Consider the following 23,391-nt stretch of genomic DNA (forward strand, 5'->3'; position numbering starts at 1 on the left):
TCATTTTTGTGAAAAAATATGATTTTTTATTTTTACGGCTCTGCATTATAAACTTCTGTGAAGCACTTGGTGGGTCAAAGTGCTCACCACACATCTAGATAAGTTCCTTAGGGGGTCTACTTTCCAAAATGGTGTCACTTGTAGGGAGTTTCAATGTTTAGGCACATCAGGGGCTCTCCAAACGCAACATGGCGTCCCATCTCAATTCCAGTCAATTTTGCATTGAAAAGTCAAATGGCGCTCCTTCCCTTCCAAGCTCTGCCATGCGCCCAAACAATGGTTTACACCCACATATGGGGTATCAGCGTACTCAGGACAAATTGCACAACATTTTTTGGGGTCCAATTTCTTCTCTTACCCTTGGGAAAATAAAAAATTGGGGGCGAAAAGATCATTTTTGTGAAAAAATATGATTTTTTATTTTTACGGCTCTGCATTATAAACTTCTGTGAAGCACTTGGTGGGTCAAAGTGCTCACCACACATCTAGATAAGTTCGTTAGGGGGTCTACTTTCCAAAATGGTGTCACTTGTAGGGAGTTTCAATGTTTAGGCACATCAGGGGCTCTCCAAACGCAACATGGCGTCCCATCTCAATTCCAGTCAATTTTGCATTGAAAAGTCAAATGGCGCTCCTTCCCTTCCAAGCTCTGCCATGCGCCCAAACAATGGTTTACACCCACATATGGGGTATCAGCGTACTCAGGACAAATTGCACAACATTTTTTGGGGTCCAATTTCTTCTCTTACCCTTGGGAAAATAAAAAATTGGGGGCAAAAAGATCATTTTTGTGAAAAAATATGATTTTTTATTTTTACGGCTCTGCATTATAAACTTCTGTGAAGCACTTGGTGGGTCAAAGTGCTCACCACACATCTAGATAAGTTCCTTAGGGGGTCTACTTTCCAAAATGGTGTCACTTGTAGGGAGTTTCAATGTTTAGGCACATCAGGGGCTCTCCAAACGCAACATGGCGTCCCATCTCAATTCCAGTCAATTTTGCATTGAAAAGTCAAATGGCGCTCCTTCCCTTCCAAGCTCTGCCATGCGCCCAAACAATGGTTTACACCCACATATGGGGTATCAGCGTACTCAGGACAAATTGCACAACATTTTTTGGGGTCCAATTTCTTCTCTTACCCTTGGGAAAATAAAAAATTGGGGGCGAAAAGATCATTTTTGTGAAAAAATATGATTTTTTATTTTTACGGCTCTGCATTATAAACTTCTGTGAAGCACTTGGTGGGTCAAAGTGCTCACCACACATCTAGATAAGTTCCTTAGGGGGTCTACTTTCCAAAATGGTGTCACTTGTAGGGAGTTTCAATGTTTAGGCACATCAGGGGCTCTCCAAACGCAACATGGCGTCCCATCTCAATTCCAGTCAATTTTGCATTGAAAAGTCAAATGGCGCTCCTTCCCTTCCAAGCTCTGCCATGCGCCTAAACAATGGTTTACACCCACATATGGGGTATCATCGTACTCAGGACAAATTGTACAACAACTTTGGGGGTCCATTTTCTCCTGTTACCCTTGGTAAAATAAAACAAATTGGAGCTGAAATAAATTTTGTGTGAAAAAAAGTTAAATGTTCATTTTTATTTAAACATTCCAAAAATTCCTGTGAAACACCTGAAGGGTTAATAAACTTCTTGAATGTGGTTTTGAGCACCTTGAGGGGTGCAGTTTTTAGAATGGTGTCACACTTGAGTATTTTCTATCATATAGACCCCTCAAAATGACTTCAAATGAGATGTGGTCCCTAAAAAAAAATGGTGTTGTAAAAATGAGAAATTGCTGGTCAACTTTTAACCCTTATAACTCCGTCACAAAAAAAAATTTTGGTTCCAAAATTGTACTGATGTAAAGTAGACATGTGGGAAATGTTACTTATTAAGTATTTTGCGTGACATATGTCTGTGATTTAAGGGCACAAAAATTCAAAGTTGGAAAATTGCAAAATTTTCAAAATTTTCGCCAAATTTCCATTTTTTTCACAAATAAACGCAAGTTATATCGAATAAATTTTACCTTTAACATGAAGTACAATATGTCACGAGAAAACAATGTCAGAATCGCCAAGATCCGTCAAAGCGTTCCAGAGTTATAGCCTCATAAAGGGACAGTGGTCAGAATTGTAAAAATTGGCCCGGTCATTAACGTGCAAACCACCCTTGGGGGTGAAGGGGTTAATATTAGACAAAAAACACAAGTAAAAACAAAATGCAGTTTATAAATGAAGATCTTTATTATTAAGGGAAAAACAAATCCAAACCTACAGGGTCCTGTGTGAAAAAGTGTTTGCCTTCCTTAAAACATAAATTAACTTTGGTTTATCACATCTTTGGGAAGCTGAGTTCAAATTCCCTAGCCACACCCAGTCATGATTACTGCCACACCTGTTCTCTGATGAGACAAAAGTTGAACGTTTTGGAAGGTATATGTCCCATTACATCTGTCGAAGAGGTAATACAGCATTTCAGAAAAAGAACATCATACCAACAGTAAAATATGGTGGTCATAGTGTGATGGTCTGGACTGGTAAATGGAAGCATGAATTATGCTTCTTACTTTAAAATCTTGAAGGAGAATGTCTGGCCATCTGTTTGTGACCTCAAGCTGAAACGCACTTCGGCTATCCTGCAGAACAATGATTCAAAACACACCAGCAAGTCCACCTCTGAATGGCTTAAGAAAAACAAAATTAAGACTTTGGAGTGGCTTAATCAAAGTCCTGACCTTAATCCAATTGAGATGCTGTAGCATGACCTTAAAACAGGAAACCCTCCAATGTGGCTAAATTACAACAAATCTGCAAAGAAAGTTATCTTTGTCTAATATTTAAATTTGTGTGGTGATCTCAAACATTTAAGTGTGGCAAATATGCAAAAGGATAGGAAAGCAGGAAGAGGGAAAACACTTTTTTACACAACTGTACATTTAGTTATGACTACCGTAAGTCAGATTATTGTAGAAATGAATATATCTGTAAAAACTAAATTCTCGATTTATTGCTTTTATCTGGGATTTAAAATGCATTGAAAAACTCTACAAAACAGCAAATCATTAATATATCTATTGTCTATTTGTTCTGTACTGTGAATTTTGATCCTGGTGAATGAGATGAAGCTAGATGCTCCAGGGTCACAACATATCAGTGACATTAGCTGTATCATTTTAGCAGTAAAGGGGCAGCTGAGTACCCTCTGCACCTTCTACAGGTATCGCGTTAAATTGACCTGATACTGCCATTTTTAATTATAAGGATTGTTCTTCTGTCTCATTGTAATAGCAATGAGAGAGTACAAATAAAGAAATTTGATAATAGCATTGGCACCCTACTAGAGTAGCAGATGTTGCAGCGTCTATGTGGCTCAGCAATCGACAAGGGAAGGGGAGTGTAGGAGAATAATAGGAGAATTGTAGGAGGCCACATTTTAGTTTACCCCGCTATGTAATTATACATTACTTATGTACTAGATTTATAATGTGACATTATATTTGCAATATACCGTACCCGCATTTAACTTTTTCAGTTCTGTGATGTCACAGTGTGCAATAAGACTTTTTTGTGAGCCTTATTCTTGTGAAATGAAAAAATATGAGCTACTCGTCTGTGACTTGCTGTCGCGCAACTATTTTACAGCTCTGATTTTACTGGAAATAAAACAGCCAATTTGCAGATAAGTCACACCAAAGTCTCCTGCCATGTGTGACTTGCATTGAAGCCTGTAGCAAGTATGTTGTGTGTGATTTGCAACCAGCGATAGACATTCTAACAAGTTTGCAAACATTTGTGACTGTGTTGTAGTCACAGTATGTCTTAGGTCTCAACGTGACACCATAGGAAATCTTGACATCCAATGCTTGCAATGTGTTGCGGCAATTTCTATGTCGCACAAGACATGTTGACGTGTAGCCCTAGTCATAAGGAGATAAAATTATAGTGGTAAGGAATGATTAGAATAGGACCCTATTCCAAATTTCTCTTTGAGACTTTAGGGATCATGCGTTAGAGACCCTCATCTAGCTGCACCTCTTTGAGACTGTGCAAAACATATGCATAAAATAAAAAGAAGACCTGTCTGTCTATATATATATATATATATATATATATATATATATATATATATTGTATTTTTTTTTTCTTAATAAAATATTATCTTACTACCTGGCTGTAGGTAATCATTTTCAAACAAGCATAATATAAATTAATATGGTCTCAATGTAATATGCTCCCGTACGAAGCAGAGAGAGCTTTGCATTTGTGCAAACATTATTCTATTTGTATCCCAATTTTCAATATCTAATACTATGTGCATAATTGTACCCAGCATGAGGTCTCTTTGTTCACATACAGCACATCCTTTCTAGCTGCCTTTTCTAACACAAGTATGCATGTACTTTGTAGAATAAACCAATGTTATTATAACTCATGGCATGTCCTGACATGTAAAATACTAGGCTTGCCTCCCCCTCTCTGAAACTCCTGATTTTATAGCCTTCACCCTCCCTTGAGCTTATAAAACAAATACACACCAGTGGTTGCATTAATGTTGGCTATATGTGTAGGCAGCGACAACTTTTGTAGAATATTGGCAAGTGAGCTCACTGACTAATACATACTTTGCTTTGAGCTATTAAAGATTAGACCAGGGCATAAGTGAATCAGATTTGCTTAGTTTAACCAGATGTTTGATCCTCCTGTCGAAAACAGACCTACAGGAAACAAAAAAAAAAGGAAAAGAAACAAGAAAAAACAAACAAGCATTTATATTATCCTGCTGTCTTTCCCTTGCAATAAAGATCAGCCGTAAATTAGTCTGGGATTTATCCAGTCCGGCTCTCTGAAGTTTTAAACATCTGTGTGATTTGGATTAACTGTGTAAAGCTAACCCCTTTCCTTTAATTGCTGCCCTTTTGGATTTTAGTACTAGAGTAAAAGTAACAAATCTTGTGTTAGCCAGAGGTGAATTGAAGCAAAATGCTTTTGTGATCACATAATATTTACATTCTTGGATAGTATCCATGACATGTCACGCAAATGATAACCTTTCCAACACTCCCATATTTTAAATTTCAAATTGACCCTAAAAAATAAGCACATCGGCTCCTTTTCTTTCTAGACACATGTTCTCATAGTTCTCATATTAATTTGGCACTTTATTTTATAGGAATGGACATAAATGTGGAGGATCTCTTGTAAATGAGAAATGGATTCTTACAGCGAGTCAGTGTTTTCTCTCTGGGTAAATATGCAAAGTTTTTTATTGATACAAATACAAATGTTCATAACACAAATCTAACAATGTAACCCTCAATTTGCAATGACTATCTATATTTCTTTAGTGTTTTTTTAATAAAAGCATAGGTAATAATTTTTGAATAATGTTCTGCAATTGACATGTGTTTCATTGTTAATATTATTATCATTGTTATTATTATGAGAACTTTTTTATTCAATGATACCATGAAGATAAGTTGGTTCAGTTGAATGTTATCAGTCCTGATTTCTCAAAACTTCAACATGTGAAATATATCAGAGCTATGAGGTTTACAGGCAGCACCATTTAAAAGGGTTGTCCTCCTTTAAACATATAGGCTCAATTATAAAAAAACGAACTTAGCTTTGCTTATCTTCTTGGGATTTATTGCTGTATTTCCATTGGTCTCTGTTGTTTGGTTGCAGTGGTGATGTCACATTGACATCCCTGCAGGAAATCATTAATCTCAGCAGCTCTTCTTGTGTAGACAACATGAACTGCTGAGCTAACTGATTGACTGCAGCTCTGATGATGTGACATCAACTCTGCAACCGATAAAAAAAAGACCGGCGTAGACATAGCACTGAATCCTGAAAGAGTAAGCAAAGCTTTGTTTGTTTTTTACAGATACCTATCTTGTGTGCCAAAATTTGTTGAAAAGAAATAAGACCTTTAAAACCTGGTTCAGGTAATACATTAAAATCTTCAAAATCTTTAGAAAATTTTAATGCACTACCTGAACTAGTTCGTAGTTTTATGGATTTTCAATAAAGACCTCTTACGTTTATCTACTTCTGTTTGAACGTGCCAAATTTCTCAAATTTTATCTACTACTGCTGAGTAGTGTTGAGCGATACCGTCCGATACTTGAAAGTATCGGTATCGGAAAGTATCGGCCGATACCGGCAAAGTATCGGATCCAATCCGATACCGATACCCGATACCAATACAAGTCAATGGGACTCAAGTATCGGACGGTATTCCTGATGGTTCCCAGGGTCTGAAGGAGAGGAAACTCTCCTTCAGGCCCTGGGATCCATATAAATGTGTAAAAGAAAGAATTAAAATAAAAAATATCGCTATGCTCACCTCTCCGACGCAGCCTGGACCTCAGCGAGGGAACCGGCAGCGTTGTTTGTTTAAAATTCGCGCTTTTACTTGGTTACGTGAAGTCCCGGCTTGTGATTGGTCAGGGCGGCCATGTTGCCGGGACGCGGACCAATCACAGCAAGCCGTGACGAAATTACGTCACGGCTTGCTGTGATTGGTCCGCGTCCCGGCAACATGGCCGCCATTAACCAATCACAAGCCGGGACGTCACGGGAGGCTGGACACGCGCCCATTTTAAAAAGCGCGCGTGTCCAGCCTCCAGTGACGTCCCGGCTTATGATTGGTCACGGCGCCATGTTGCCGGGACGCGGACCAATCACAGCAAGCCGTGACGAAATTACGTCACGGCTTGCTGTGATTGGTCCGCGTCCCGGCAACATGGCCGCCATTAACCAATCACAAGCCGTGACGTCACGGGAGGCTGGACACGCGCGCTTTTTAAAATGGGCGCGTGTCCAGCCTCCCGTGACGTCCCGGCTTGTGATTGGTTGCGCCGCGGTCAACCAATCACAAGCCGGGAGGCTGGACACGCGCGCATTTTAAAATTTTAAAATGGGCGCGTGTCCAGCCTCCCGGCTTGTGATTGGTTGACCGCGGCGCAACCAATCACAAGCCGGGACGTCACGGGAGGCTGGACACGCGCCCATTTTAAAATGCGCGCGTGTCCAGCCTCCCGTGACGTCACGGCTTGTGATTGGTTGCGTCTCCCATGTGACTGCGACGCAACCAATCACAAAGCCGGGACGTAATTTTAAAATCCTTAAGGACCTGAAATTACGTCACGGCTTGCTGTGATTGGTTGCGTCGCCCATGTGACTGCGACGCAACCAATCACAACGCCGGAACGTAATTTTAAAATCCTGAAGGACCTGAAATTACGTCACGGCTTGCTGTGATTGGTTGCGTCCCGGTCACATGGGCGGCACGCAACCAATCACAAGCCGGGACTCACGTAAAGGAAAGAAAAGCGCGAATTTTAAACAAAGAACGCTGCCGCTTCCCTCGGTAAGGTGCAGGCTGCGTCGGAGAGGTGAGTATAGCAATATTTTTTATTTTAATTCTCTCTTTTACACATTTTTACATTAATGTTGTTTCGATACCGATACCCGATATCACAAAAATATCGGATCTCGGTATCGGAATTTCGATACAGCAAGTATCGGCCGATACCCGATACTTGCAGTATCGGAATGCTCAACACTACTGCTGAGCACACCAGCAAAATTCCTGGCACCCACGGCATTTCGTTCATCCATCCTGCATCAAGCTGATATACAACAGGGGGGTGAGCCCTGTTGTTTTTAGTGTCACATAGTCTGTCAGTATATACGCACACCTTTTTTGAAAGGCCACAGAGACCAAACAGAAAAGCCAACTATTGGATGCATGTTTACCGAAAACAGGTGACATGATGTCACCTGGCAGTCTGGTGCGAAACTTCCAGATTTCTTTGAAAATCTGCAACATAATAGCAACTATTTTCACACTGGCTTTCAAAGGAAGTACACTAGCCTTGTTAGGTTCAAAAGTTTTAGTTATTAATACTTACATTTTATGTCAAAACAGGTGAGAAATACTTTTGAAAGGGATTTTCCCATCTCAAAAACAGGGCAGTCAAATGTCCCAGAAGAATAGCTCTCTGTACTTCTTCGGCAGCCCCATTGGCAACACCAAACATGCAGAGGCAAATAATTCTTCTGAGAGGGTATTTCATAGTTTTCACCTGAATTTTGGAAATGTGACACCTGCCAATACGGGCAAGTGTACCTTGTGACTTCTTTTATTGAAAGCACAACATGGAAGTATGGACAGGATAGAATTCTTTGCTCATAAATTGTGTAAAGTTTACCCAAATTACCCTTCGTTTTGTCGACAGTTTACCTTAATAATTTTTCATTAGGGTTAATCATACAGATGCAATTTTTCTTATGTTATAAAGGGATGTCGATCTAAAGGATTATGAAGCATGGCTTGGAATCCACAATATCTATAGCAGGACACAAAAACATAAGCAAGTTTTTAATATTTCGCAGCTGGTCCATGGGCCAAAGGGATCAAATCTTGTTCTTTTAAAACTTTCCAGGTAAGATAACTAGAATTTCTGGTAAAGCTAAACAATATGGGTGACTTTACATTTTTGCTTTTTATGTCCATACACGTAATCTGTAATTACATTTTTCAGTTAACTGGAAGTGTGGCACATGTAAAGTTTATGACCTTCATTAATACACTTGTACCCTATAATCACAAGGGTTCTTTTGCTAACTTTCCGGCAGGGAGACACAAGAAGAAAATGCAACTATGTTTTGTCTAAATGCAGAGAACATGTGTTATTCATAAAACTAAGTTCTTCAGAAGGGATTAAGCTAGCTGAAGGTTTTTAAATGTATAGTGACTCATTCTATACCTTTACAGCATCGATTCACATTCTACTGCATATAACCTACTTCATCTGCAAAGGATGTGAGTTACCCATAGAAAATGTATTATTCAATCACATGGAATGCTAGAGAGGGACTCATGGAAAGGGCTTTTCTAAAAACAATATCCATTCTTTGATCAAATATATACAAGGTAATTAGCATTTTGTCACATCAAATACTGCAGTTTATAGTGGCATGAGAATCAAATTTGATGGATTTTCTGTGGGTATCCTTAACCGAATAACAACCAAGTGCGGAAAATTTCCAGTGCTTGGTCCTGGGCTTTAACCCAGCTCCATTGTAAATTTAAAGTGTGGGGTTAACCCTCCTACTCCTGCAAACTAGGTTTAGTTCTTAGCTGTGAGACACAGGCAGGGATCTTGGGAAGAAGACAGAAGAAGTTTACTAATCCTTTAAGGATCAATGAGCACTATGCTTCTACAAGACCTTGGTGATCACAGAAATACATGCACTTACATGACTTGGCATGCTCTCAGTGAAGTTATTAATGATTATCTTAATAATTTTCTGGCATGCTTTATTCTCTTGAGTACAAAAATGATCAAAAGCCACTGCTGGCATCTTCCTGTGCAATTGACAACTCCAATGACATCTCAAATTTCCTAGACAATCCAATTATTAATATGCTGCAGACCATTGTGGCACATTATTTCACCAAGGCTGAAGCAACATTTGACCCAAAATTGTCATGTTGATAAGACCACTCCAGAGACACTTTCAAACAATGGTCATAACTAGGGTTGAGCGACCTTTACTTTTATAGGATCGGGTCGGGTTCCACGAAACCCGACTTTTTCAAAAGTCGGGTCGAGTGAAATCGGCCGATCCTATAAAAAAGTCGGGGTCGGGGTCGGCCGAAACTCGAAACCCAATGCAGTGCATTGGGTTTCCAATGGTTCCCAGGGTCTGAAGGAGCGGAAACTCTCCTTCAGGCCCTGGGATCCATATTTAAGTGTAAAATAAAGAATTAAAATAAAAAATATCGCTATACTTACCCTCTGACGGGCCCTGGTACTAACCGGGAACCTTCCTTCCTTAGAATCAGCCTTCCAGGACCTTGCGGTAACGTCGCGGTGACGTCGCGGCTTGTGATTGGTCGCGCGGCCGCCCATGTGACTGCTCGCGCGACCAATCAGAAGCCGCGACGTCACCGTGACGTCACCGAAGGTCCTGGAAGGGCTGATTCTTAGGAAGGAAGGCTGTCGGAAAGAAGCAGGGCGTGTCCGAGGGTGAGTATATACCTAATAGGAATATACTCACCCTCGGCTTCATTCCGGCAGCCTTCCTTCCTAAGAATCAGCCCTTCCAGGACCTTCGGTGACATCACGGTGATGTCGCGGCTTCTGATTGGTCGCGCGAGCGGTCACATGGGCGGCCGCGCGACCAATCACAAGCCGCGACGTCACCGCGACGTCACCGCAAGGTCCTGGAAGTCTGATTCTAAGGAAGGAAGGTTCCCGGTTAGTACCAGGGCCCGTCAGAGGGTAAGTATAGCGATATTTTTTATTTTAATTCTTTATTTTACACTTAAATCTGAATTCCGATACCAATTCCCGATATCTTAAACATATCGGGAATCGGTATCGGAATTCCGATTCCAGATTCAGAAGATCGCCGACTTCATGGCCGACCCCACACAGGGGTCGGGTCGGGTTTCATGAAACCCGACTTTGCCAAAAGTCGGCGACTTCTGAAAATTGCCGACCCGTTTCGCTCAACCCTAGTCATAACACTGTTTCCACAACCAAATCAACGTAGCACAAACCTGTTAGTACACTTGAAATTAAATTTGGAGGGCTCTGGACATTGTGTCACCCCATATCATATTCTTTGGAGAAGAACCAATGTGGCATGTATTCCTGCACATGGCTCTTATACTCAATACTAGATGGTGGCCAATTCTAACACATCGGGTATTCTAGAATCTATATGTAGTTTATTTATGAAATTTTCAGAATAATGCAACTTACACACAGGATTCGGCCAGGCGGCCGAGACCAATTAGCGAAGCGTGGTTCAAGTTGCCACATAGTATATTGCCCAGCCATGTAGTATATAGCACAGACACGTAGTATGTTGCCCAGCCACGTAGTATATAGCACAGACACGTAGTATATTGCTCAGCCACGTAGTATATAGCACAGACATGTAGTATATAGCACAGACACGTAGTATATTGTTCAGCCACATAATATATTGCACAGCCACGTAATATATGCACAGCCACATAGTATATAGCTCAGCCACATAGTATACAGCACAGAGACGTAGTATATAACACTGCCCATGCAGTATATAACACCGGCCACGTAGTATATAGCACAGCGATGTAGTATATTGCCCAGCCACGTAATATATACCACAGCCAAGTAGTATATAGTACAGCCACATAATATATTGCACAGCCACATAGTATATAGCACAGCCACGTAGTATATAACACAGCCCATATAGTATATAACACAGGCCACGTAGTATATAGCACAGCGATGTAGTATATAGCACAGACACGTAGTATATAGCACAGACACATAGTATATTGCCCAGCCACGTAATATATTGCACAGCTATGTAGCATATTGCACAGCCACGTAGTATATAGCACAGCCATGTAGTATATAGCACAGAGATGTAGTATATAACACTGCCCATGCAGTATAGGCCACGTAGTATATAGGACAGAGATGTAGTATATAACACTGCCCATGCAGTATATAACCCAGGCCACGTAGTATATAGCACAGCCACGTATTATATAGCACAGAGATGTAGTATATAACACAGCCCATGCAGTATATAACACCGGCCACGTAGTATATAGCACAGTGATATAGTACATTGCCCAGCCACGTAATATATACCACAGCCACGTAGTATATAGTACAGCCACGTAGTATATAGCACAGAGATGTAGTATATAACACTGCCCATGCAGTATATAACCCAGGCCACATAGTATATAGCACAGCCACGTAGTATATAGCACAGAGATGTAGTATATAACACTGCCCATGAAGTGTATAACCCAGGCCACGTAGTATATAGCACAGCCATGTAGTATATAGCACAGAGATGTAGTATATAACACAGCCAATGCAGTATATAACACAGGCCATGTAGTACAGAGCACAGCAATGTAGTATATTGCCCAGCCACATAATATATACTGTTATGGTTTCCAATGGCAAGGAAACATCAGAAGCATAGAATAAACGGACAAGCTCTCGGGTGATGGAAACTAGAGCTGAGCAGAAAACTGGGAGCAGGAACATGCAACAGAATCACTCTGGATACATTGATGGCCAGCATTAGAATGACTGAGGAGCAAGGTTAAATAGGATACTCCCACATCCTGATAGGAACAGGTGAACTGAGAAGGCAAAGCTTGCAGGACACCAGTACCACAAGAGACCACCGGGGGAGCCCACGAACCGAATCACAACAGTACCCCCCCCTTAAGGAGGGGGCACCGAACCCTCACAAGAACCACCAGGGCGATCTGGATGAGCCCTATGAAAGGCACGGACCAAATCAGAAGCATGAACATCAGAAGCTGTAACCCAAGAATTATCCTCTTGACCGTAGCCCTTCCATTTCACCAGATATTGAAGTCTCCGTCTGGAAACACGGGAGTCCAAGATTTTCTCCACCACGTACTCCAATTCACCCTCAACCAGCACAGGAGCAGGAGGCTCAACAGAAGGCACAAGTGGTACCTCATACCTCCGCAATAATGACCGATGGAAGACATTATGGATAGCAAAGGATGCTGGGAGGTCCAAACGAAAAGACACAGGGTTAAGAATTTCCAAAATCCTATAAGGACCGATGAACCGAGGCTTAAACTTAGGAGAAGAGACCCTCATAGGGACAAAACGGGAGGACAACCACACCAAGTCCCCAACACGAAGACGAGGACCAACACGACGATGGCGATTAGCAAAACGTTGAGTCTTCTCCTGGGACAACTCCAAATTGTCCACCACCTGCCCCCAAATACGATGCAACCTATCCACCATGGTATCCACTCCAGGACAATCCGAAGACTCCACCTGACCAGATGAAAAACGAGGATGGAACCCTGAATTGCAAAAGAAAGGGGAGACCAAAGTGGCAGAACTGGCCCGATTATTAAGGGCAAACTCAGCCAACGGCAAAAAGGAGACCCAGTCATCCTGATCAGCAGACACGAAACACCTCAAATAAGTCTCCAAGGTCTGATTAGTACGTTCCGTCTGGCCATTTGTCTGGGGATGAAATGCAGACGAAAAAGACAAATCAATGCCCATCCTGGCACAAAACGCCCGCCAAAATCTGGACACAAACTGGGATCCCCTGTCGGAAACGATATTCTCCGGAATACCATGCAGCCGAACCACATTCTGAAAAAACAGGGGCACCAACTCAGATGAGGAAGGCAGCTTGGGCAAGGGCACCAAATGAACCATCTTAGAAAAGCGGTCACACACCACCCAAATGACGGACATCTTCTGAGAAACAGGGAGATCAGAAATAAAATCCATAGAGATGTGTGTCCAAGGCCTCTTAGGAACAGGCAAGGGCAACAACAACCCACTAGCCCGAGAACAACAAGGCTTGGCCCGAGCACAAACATCGCAAGACTGCACAAAAGTACGCACGTCCCGAGACAGGGAAGGCCACCAGAAGGACCTAGCCACCAAATCTCTGGTACCAAAAATTCCCGGATGACCTGCCAACGCAGAAGAATGAACCTCCGAGATGACTCTATTGGTCCACTCATCCGGCACAAACAATCTACCAGGCGGACAACGATCAGGCCGATCCGCCTGAAACTCTTGTAAAGCACGTCGCAGGTCTGGGAAGACAGCAGACAATATCACCCCATCCTTAAGTATACCCGTAGGTTTAGAATCACCAGGGGAATCAGGTTCAAAACTCCTAGAAAGGGCATCCGCCTTCACATTCTTAGTACCCGGCAGATACGAAACCACAAAATTAAACCGGGAGAAAAACAACGACCAGCGCGCCTGTCTAGGATTCAGACGTCTGGCCGACTCAAGATAAATCAAATTTTTGTGATCAGTCAAGACCACCACCTGATGTTTAGCACCCTCAAGCCAATGACGCCACTCCTCGAATGCCCACTTCATCGCCAAAAGCTCCCGATTACCGACGTCATAATTTCGCTCGGCGGGCGAAAATTTTCGAGAAAAGAACGCACAAGGTCTCATCACTGAACAATCTGAACTTTTCTGCGACAAAACCGCCCCCGCTCCGATCTCGGAAGCATCAACTTCCACCTGAAAAGGAAGAGAAACATCAGGCTGGCACAACACCGGAGCAGAAGAAAAACGGCGCTTAATCTCCCGAAAGGCCTCCACAGCAGCAGGAGACCAATGTGCAACATCAGCACCCTTTTTAGTCAAATCAGTCAAAGGCCTGACAACGCTAGAAAAACCAGTTATGAATCGACGATAAAAGTTAGCAAAGCCCAAAAATTTCTGAAGGCCCTTAAGAGAAGTCGGTTGCGTCCAGTCACAAATAGCCCGAACCTTCACAGGATCCATCTCAATAGAAGAGGGGGAAAAATGTACCCCAAAAAAGAAATCTTCTGAACCCCAAAAACACACTTTGAACCTTTAACAAACAGAGAATTGGTCCGCAAAACCTGAAAAACCCTCCTAACTTGTTGAACATGAGATTCCCAGTCATCCGAAAAAATCAAGATATCGTCCAAATACACAATCATAAATTTATCCAGATATTGTGCATAAAAGACTGAAAGACCGAAGGGGCATTTGACAGACCAAAAGGCATCACCAAATACTCAAAATGGCCCTCGGGCGTATTAAATGCGGTTTTCCACTCATCCCCCTGCTTAATTCGCACCAAATTATACGCACCGCGAAGATCAATCTTAGAGAACCACTTCGCCCCCTCAATGCGAGCAAATAAATCTGTCAGCAATGGCAAAGGATACTGATACTTGACTGTGATCTTATTCAATAGTCTATAATCAATACAAGGTCTCAAAGAACCATCGCTTTTAGCTACGAAAAAGAACCCCGCTCCAAGAGGAGACGAAGAAGGACGAATATGTCCCTTTTCCAAGGACTCCCTAATATACTCTCGCATGGCAGCATGTTCAGGTACAGACAGATTGAATAGACGACCCTTAGGAAATTTACTGCCAGGGATCAAATCTATGGCGCAATCGCAATCTCTGTGAGGAGGAAGAGAATTAAGAGTAGATTCCTCAAAAACCTCACGATAATCAGACAAAAACTCAGGAATTTCAGAGGGAATAGATGAAGCAATGGAGACCAAGGATGTGTCCCCATGATTTCCCTGACATCCCCAGCTTAGTACAGACATTGTTTTCCAGTCAAGGACTGGGTTATGAGTTTGCAACCATGGCAATCCCAGCACTAATACATCATGTAGATTATACAGTACAAGGAAGCGAATCACCTCTTGATGGTCTGGAGTCATACGCATAGTCACTTGTGTCCAGTATTGTGGTTTATTACTAGCCAATGGTGTAGAATCAATACCCTTTAAAGGTATAGGAACTTCCAGAGGCTCTAGATCAAACCCACAGCGCCTGGCAAAGGACCAATCCATAAGACTCAAAGCGGCGCCAGAATCCACATACGCATCCGCAACAATAGAAGATAACGAACAAATTAGAGTTACAGACAAAATAAACTTGGACTGCAAAGTGCCAATAGCAGAGGATTTATCAACTTTCTTTGTTCGTTTAGAGCATGCTGATATAACATGAGTAGAATTTCCACAATAGAAGCACAAATGATTTTTGCGCCTATAAATCTGTCGTTCGCTTCTGGACAGAAAGCTATCACATTGCATACTCTGTGGTGCCTCTTCAGAAGACACCGCCAACTGGTGCACAGGTTTGCGTTCCCGTAAACGCCGATCAATCTGAATTGCCATTGTCATGGACTCATTCAGACCAGTAGGCGCAGGAAACCCCACCATGACGTCTTTTACAGCATCAGAGAGACCTTCTCTGAAAATTGCCGCCAGAGCGCACTCATTCCACTGAGTAAGCACAGACCATTTTCGAAATTTTTTGCAATATATTTCGGCTTCATCTTGCCCCTGAGAGAGGGCTATTAGGGCTTTCTCAGCCTGAATCTCCAAATTTGGGTCCTCATAAAGCAACCCCAAAGCCAGAAAAAACGCATCCACATTGAGCAACGCAGGATCCCCTGGTGCCAATGAAAATGCCTAATTTTGGGGGTCACCCCGCAGTAAAGAAATAACAATTTTTACTTGCTGGGCAGGATCTCCAGCAGAATGAGATCTCAGCAAAAGAAACAATTTACAATTGTATTTAAAATTTAGAAAACAAGATCGATCTCCAGAAAAAAACTCCGGTATAGGAATTTTAGGTTCAGACCGAGGAGCATGTAACAAAAAATCTTGTATATTCTGAACTTTAGAGGCAAGATTATTCAAATTGGTAGCCAGACTCTGGGGATCCATATTTCAACAGATAAAGTCTGAGCCATTCAGGGGTTAAGAGGAGAGGAAAACAGGAGACTGCAATTAGAGCTGGAGTGCAACTTCAGAGGAAGGAAAAAAAAAAAAGGTTTCACACAGTTCCTTTTCTCTCCTGCTTCAGCCTATAGATTAAACATTCGGGCTGGCCATACTGTTATGGTTTCCAATGGCAAGGAAACATCAGAAGCATAGAATAAACGGACAAGCTCTCGGGTGATGGAAACTAGAGCTGAGCAGAAAACTGGGAGCAGGAACATGCAACAGAATCACTCTGGATACATTGATGGCCAGCATTAGAATGACTGAGGAGCAAGGTTAAATAGGATACTCCCACATCCTGATAGGAACAGGTGAACTGAGAAGGCAAAGCTTGCAGGACACCAGTACCACAAGAGACCACCGGGGGAGCCCACGAACCGAATCACAACAATATACCACAGCCACATAGTATATAGCACAGCCCATATAGTATATAGCATAGAGATGTAGTATATAACAAAGCCCACACAGTATATAGCAATGTGGGCACCATATCCCTGTTAAAAAAAGAATTAAAATAAAAAATAGTTATATACTCACCCTTTGTCGGCCCCCCGGATCCAGCCGAGGCGTTTATCGATGCTTCTCGCGACGCTCCGGTCCCTAGAGTGCATTGCGGTCTCGCGAGATGTTCACAGCTGGTTAGAGAAAATATTAATAAAACTTAGCTTTTAATACAATTTGCTAAAATCTAAATTAGGTGTCCACAAGTGCAAAAAAGTGCCAGTGCTTACAACAAAAAATGATAATATATACAGATAAAAACAGTATTTATATATCACATATATGCCTCAACCTGGAGGTGATAAATGAAGCGGACCGACACTCTTCACAACTTATATGCACATGGTGTTATAACTCGGCAGCAAGCTCAGCATAGCATAGAGAGGGCAAATCCCCATCTCATTAAATCCTGCCCATAAGATCCATCAGAATACAAATATGCCCCCTGAACAGGGCTGCGCACACAGGCATATGTTCAGTCAATGTTTCATTGGGCATTTCTTTTCAAAAACAAATTTTATACTCATCCATGGGACCAAGTCTTTCAGCGGTGCCTTCTCAGAGTGTTCAGGATGTCATACTCGGTAATGAATCATAGCATTCCGTTCTCTGATCCTTTCTAATGCTTATGTCTCCCGACGCGTTTCATTATTAAATGCTCGTATATGGTGCTGAACATGTCGATACCCCCCTGATGAATTTAATAATGAAACGCGTATAAGTTGTGAAGAGTGTCGGTCCACTGATAATTCTAAGTGGTCTCTATAAACTGCCATATCTATATACTCTTTTTCTCTGGGGGTGGCTTCATTTATCACCTCCAGGTTGAGGCATATGTGTGATATATAAATACTGTTTTTTATCTGTATATATTCTCGCTTTTTGTTGTAAGCACTGGCACTTTTTTGCACTTGTGGACACCTAATTTAGATTTTAGCAAACTGTATTAAAAGCTAAGTTTTATTAATATTTTCTCTAACCAGCTGTTAACATTTAAGAATACCTAGATTAATTTGAGTACTGTCCTTTCTGAAAAATACAGTCTTGCGAGATGATGACGTAGCAGTCTCGCGAGACCGATACGTCATCATCACGTGAGACTGCATTGCATAGACCGGTCACCGGAGCGTCGAGAGGAGCAGGAAAGGCCTCGGCTGGATGCGGGGGCCCGCGGAAGGTGAGTATATAATGATTTTTTTTAAATTATTTTTAACATTAGATCTTTTTACTATTGATGCTGCATAGGCACTGCGGCATAACGCAGTCTATTAACGCTGCCATTAACCCTTTGTGAGCGCTGACTGGAGGGGATTATGGAGCGGGCACTGACTGTGGGGAGTAAGGAGCGGCCATTTTGCCGCCGGACTGTGCCCATCGCTGATTGGTCATGGCCGTTTTGCCGCGACCAATCAGCGACTTGGGATTTTCGTGACAGACAAAAAGACAGACAGACAGAAGGACAGACAGAAAGACGGAAGTGACCCTTAGACAATTATATAGTAGATAGAAGAAATCTATATGCTTTGAAAATGTTGCTTCCATTTCTTTTCATTTGCATATCATTGATCCTATTATTTCCATAAATTCATGACTTTTCCTTTTTGGTGTTGCAATTTTAATGTTGAGAAAAGGACCCGACTTAGTAGAAATGTTAGACCCAGACTTTAGTGCTGCGGAATGCCAGCATATAGTACTCTTTCCACTAATCTAGCACTGCCACATACTTTATTAAGCTGTTCCCGAACAATAACAACTTTTACAACGGTTACCTTTCGGCAACAGTTTAGCAAAGTGATATCGCTGGATTAGTTAAAAGAGTGAGGTAAGGCGAGAGCTTGCTGCTCCTTATAGCGGGATCCTACAATTTTGGAAGTTCTGACGTGACTTTTCAAGTGACATTAGAGACTCTTCTGAGGGGATTTGCTATTGGATAATATATTGCAAAATCACCAATCTAGGGCTGCACACTATGTTAAAAATAAAATGGACACAACTTGACTGGTGATGAACACTATTTATAGCTTAAGATACCTTATTAAAATACTATGTATACACTTTAAGCAATTTTAGATTTTTTGCCATGTTCGTCCAATCGCATCATGTTCAGGGTGTAGCTTTTTACCCAAAGGCTTCTATGGGGGCTTGAAATCTCATCTCCAGAAAAAAAAACAACATATTTTGGATTAAAAATAATATATATATATATATATATATGCTCAACAAAACAAATATAAATCATGCTATGAAAACCAACCAAAACGTATCTTTGTTTTTTCAACTGTTTATATTCCCTTTGACAAAAATACAGATTTTTGTCAAAGGGAATATAAATATGTTTTCCAATTAAAAACAAATGTTTAAGTGGATGAAATATTGACTTTATAAATAGAATATATAGCATGTACCTGTGTTCCCATAAAATAATTTCCTTATCTTAAACAATAAATCACACAAAAATGAACACTGCATTATTGCTGAAACAGTCTAATACTTGATGTTTTGATATTAAATTGACAATGTAGATCCACATATTACATATGAATCTTTTTTTGCACAGATTCCATTTTACTTCTAGATTAGTTAGTTTAGACTCCCTGTTGGTATAAGTAACTGCTGCCAACAGGTGGCGCTATAGAGTTCAAGTCCTCTTACTCTCTGAAGAGGCTATTTGAATATATAGTTTCCCAGAAGAGCATTGTACAGCGAATAAGCCTCCTTACCTTGACAAGCCAGAGCTGGTATGTCACTCTCCACAAGGATAGAAGAAATAGGAGACAAAAAAGCGCAAATAGGGTCTTATCCTCAGGATTGCTCTTAAAGAATTATGAGAGAACTGCTCACCTGATGGTGCAAAGTAAAGGCGTGTAGTTTGTCAGCTGCTGCAGATCCACAGGTCGGCGCTGCGACCTCTTAGAGACGTTATAATAGATGAATGTGGATAAAATCTGCGCTGCTGTGACAAATAATGAATCCAGATATAGTTGTAAGGTGTTCGGGTGGTTTATTCAACGCGTTTCGAAGCTCATGGCTTCTTCTTCAGGAAGTTTCCACACAAAGATATCTGGATTCATTATTTGTCACAGCAGCGCAGATTTTATCCACATTCATCTATTATAACGACTCTCCACAAGGAGTAATGTTACCCTTTAGACTCCAGTCCAGAGCCTCTCACCTAGCCAAATCAGTTCTCATACTTTGCACTGATGAGGGCAAGCAGCCCGAAACACCTGCAAATTGAGATTCTGATTTGGCTTTAATCTTAAGTCAAATTGCAAGACTCGTTAAAGAGTTGATTGTGAACTGTAGGATTGCTGCTTCCAACAGGTGGCACTAAAGTTCAAGTCCTCTTTCTCTTTGAAAAGGCAATTTGAATACGGTATAAGTAACTGTAATTTATTGAGCAAACATCTAGAATAAGGATATGGTTTGTAGATCTAGCTGTAATATCAAACTGACCTATCTTTTACTAATATTATTTAATATTTTAACAGATCAGCAGTGCTTAATGAGTATGTAGCCCTTATCAAATTGCCCAATTATGGATGTACAATTCCAGAGAAAACTGCATGCGCTGTGTATGGCTGGGGACACACAGGAAGTATGATATTTTTATATATTCAATTACTTTTGTGTTATTAATATTTATTATTCTATATTATATATTTAATTATTAAACATTGCTAATTAGGCATATTTTAATAATCTTTCCCAAACTAGTCATACTATCAATGTATACTAAAATAGTGTCAGTGTAGTCAATGGAGGACTGAACCAACATGTCAAACTTAACTCTGCTCATTATTATCATGTTATTATACGTTTTATATCAATTGTATCGCTTAAAATTGAGCAGAATTAAATATGTTGACTAGCAACTGGTATTACATTTATGAAAGGGTGTTTTATAACGTGTTCTTACCTGTAGCAGCTAAACAAAACCATTTGATTTACTGTTTTTTATTCAGCCCTGAAATCTTGATCAATAGCTTCCCCAACAGTATGATACCCCCACAGACAATTAGATGCCCCCAGCCACCCCATACAGTATAATGCTCCCATGGCTCCCCCACACATTATGATGTGTTTGTGACCACCAATGCACACAGTATCATGGAATGTCAGCCTCCCACACATAGCATTGTGGCCTCCAAATCCCTCTTCCACAAACAGTATTATGGACCCCGTTGCCCCTATATACAGTATGATATACCTCACAGCTCCCATACATATAGAATGATGCACTCACATAGCCCTTATATATTGTATGATTAACTACACAGCCCCCAACGCACACAATACGATGAAACTCACAGCCAGCAGACACAGTATTTTGGACATACAAAACCCCACACACAGTATGATGGACCCTATTGCTCCGTGCACTCACTATGATGGAGCCCACAGTCTACCACACACAGCAGGATAGTCATCATAGCCCCTTACACACACAGTTTATTGGACCCCACAGTCCCCCAACAGAGAGTATGATGGCCTACACAGCCATCCACACACAGTATGATGGAACCCCCAACTCCTCAGACACAGTATGATAGAGCTCACAGTCCCCCACACAATATGATTGACCTCACAGCTCCCTTTCTCATAGTATGATACCCCACAGACCCTAACAGCTTCACATACACATTATGATGTCCCAACCCACCTTCATACTGTATGGAGGACCCCAAAGCCCCTCAAACCATATCATTGACCCCAAAGCCCCCACTCAGTATGATGACCCCAATAGCAAGACAGAATGATGGTTCATACAGCTCCTTACACAGCATATGATTTCCCCATCACACCCCCCCCCCACAGAGTATGATGGCTCTCACAATTTCCCCAAACTATTGACTGATAATTAAAGAAAAAATGTTTACGCACCGTGTTGAATGAGGTCTGTATACAACGCACATCTAGTGATGTTATCGCGCTTGCTTCGCTAAGACTCAGACGCACAGGATGAATGGTGGAATATATTCACAATTGTATTCACCTGAGGATGCTTATATAGGTGAACTCGAAATGCCACAATAGTGGAAGCTGCATAGTGTGGTGTACAGGCATTTTGCGGTCACTGTCGAAAGGCTGGATGTGGCCCATTCACCACACTTTGCCCAGATCTAATTTATATCAGCAAAATGAAAGTAATATACCTAGAACTGATCCTCAAAATATTTTCAGACCACAAACCAAATGATTAAATTCAGACTCCATGTAAGACCCCTAAACACGGTAAATTCAAATCAGTAACCAGACCCCTAGATTAATTCAGAATCCAGGCAGAATGTAAAAATAAATTGAGACCCCCCAGAACAATCCCCAATATGAAGTCAAACAGTCAAACCTCTAATCAAACTTTTAAATTAGTTCTGTCCTTAGATTGGACAAAAAACCTAAGTCATATAAGTTTTCAAGGATGTTTTACTGAGAGATCGCACAGAAGCAAAACCTTTTTTTCATCTTCATCAAATTTATAAACAATAAAGTGTAAACATTACTGAAATTATTGCTGTATTGTGGATATATTATGGAAAATTATAAATATAATTGTTATTTTCTAGCAAACAATTATGACGGGCAGCTTCATCATGGGAAAATGGTTATTGTAGGAAATGAAAAATGCAGTGAATATCACAAGGGGAGAATTACAGTCAATGAGTCTGAAATTTGTGCTATTAATGAAACTGCCAACATTGCACCCTGTGAGGTAAGACTACGAGCAATATTCATTTAGAGTAATCAAGTGTATGCTATAATTCTTGATATTCGGACACATTCTTGATATTCAGGCAGAAGCAGATGTTTTATTTTTTGTTTAATTTTAATGTTTTATCATATCATGCATAAGCATAAAAATGCTAAGATTTGAAGCAGTACAGAGATCTATATTTTATCTCAATATTAAAAAAAATGCTCTAAGAATTGGAGAGTAGCTATAAACAAACATAGTTGCTTCTTGCTGCAGATGGAAACCTATTGACATTTTTTTTATATTTCTAAACAATATATATACAATATACTGTATATACAGCATATACATATATATCTCATATCTACAGTATATTAATATAATCATGAACAGTCTTTTTTTAACTAAAGAAAACATTAGTTCATAAATAATGAACGTAGAGAGTAGCAAAGAGGTAAACTAAATATGTCTTTTGACCTAGGGATATAACAAGCTGTCAGCATCAGAATCATAAAAAATTGGTAAAATCATGTATCCAGGAACTTTCAAATGAAGAATTATAAAAAAGTGAGACACTGCAACAGTTTAATAAAAATGTTATGCAACAGGAATTGTGAAATTTGGATAACTTAGTCTTCTCATGCAAGTTGATTGTGGGAAAAGCTGTGAAAGTGAACATTTTAGCTGCGACCTTGTTGAACTAAATAATGCTCATGAATATACTCAACATTTAAATTGCAATACCAAAAAGAAAATACTGTGGCATTATGGAAATTGCAAGATTGATAGATGTGTTAATGATATCCAAATGATGAAAAAAGAATCCAAA

The 23,391-nt window shown here is 40.8% G+C and overlaps 1 protein-coding gene across 1 annotated transcript in view; it reads left to right on the forward strand.

Annotated features, from left to right (window-relative positions):
• The window catches only part of HGF (hepatocyte growth factor), a 238,720-nt gene that overhangs the window by 184,443 nt on the left and 30,886 nt on the right, over nucleotides 1-23,391 (forward strand). The window contains exons 14-17 of the mRNA XM_077264676.1: nucleotides 5,175-5,249; nucleotides 8,314-8,457; nucleotides 20,362-20,468; nucleotides 22,435-22,580. Of these exons, the coding sequence (XP_077120791.1) occupies nucleotides 5,175-5,249; nucleotides 8,314-8,457; nucleotides 20,362-20,468; nucleotides 22,435-22,580 (472 nt within the window). The remainder of the gene's footprint in view (nucleotides 1-5,174; nucleotides 5,250-8,313; nucleotides 8,458-20,361; nucleotides 20,469-22,434; nucleotides 22,581-23,391) is intronic.

Source organism: Ranitomeya variabilis, chromosome 5 (genome assembly GCF_051348905.1).
Source record: "Ranitomeya variabilis isolate aRanVar5 chromosome 5, aRanVar5.hap1, whole genome shotgun sequence".
In the NCBI taxonomy this organism is placed as follows: Eukaryota; Metazoa; Chordata; class Amphibia; order Anura; family Dendrobatidae; genus Ranitomeya; species Ranitomeya variabilis.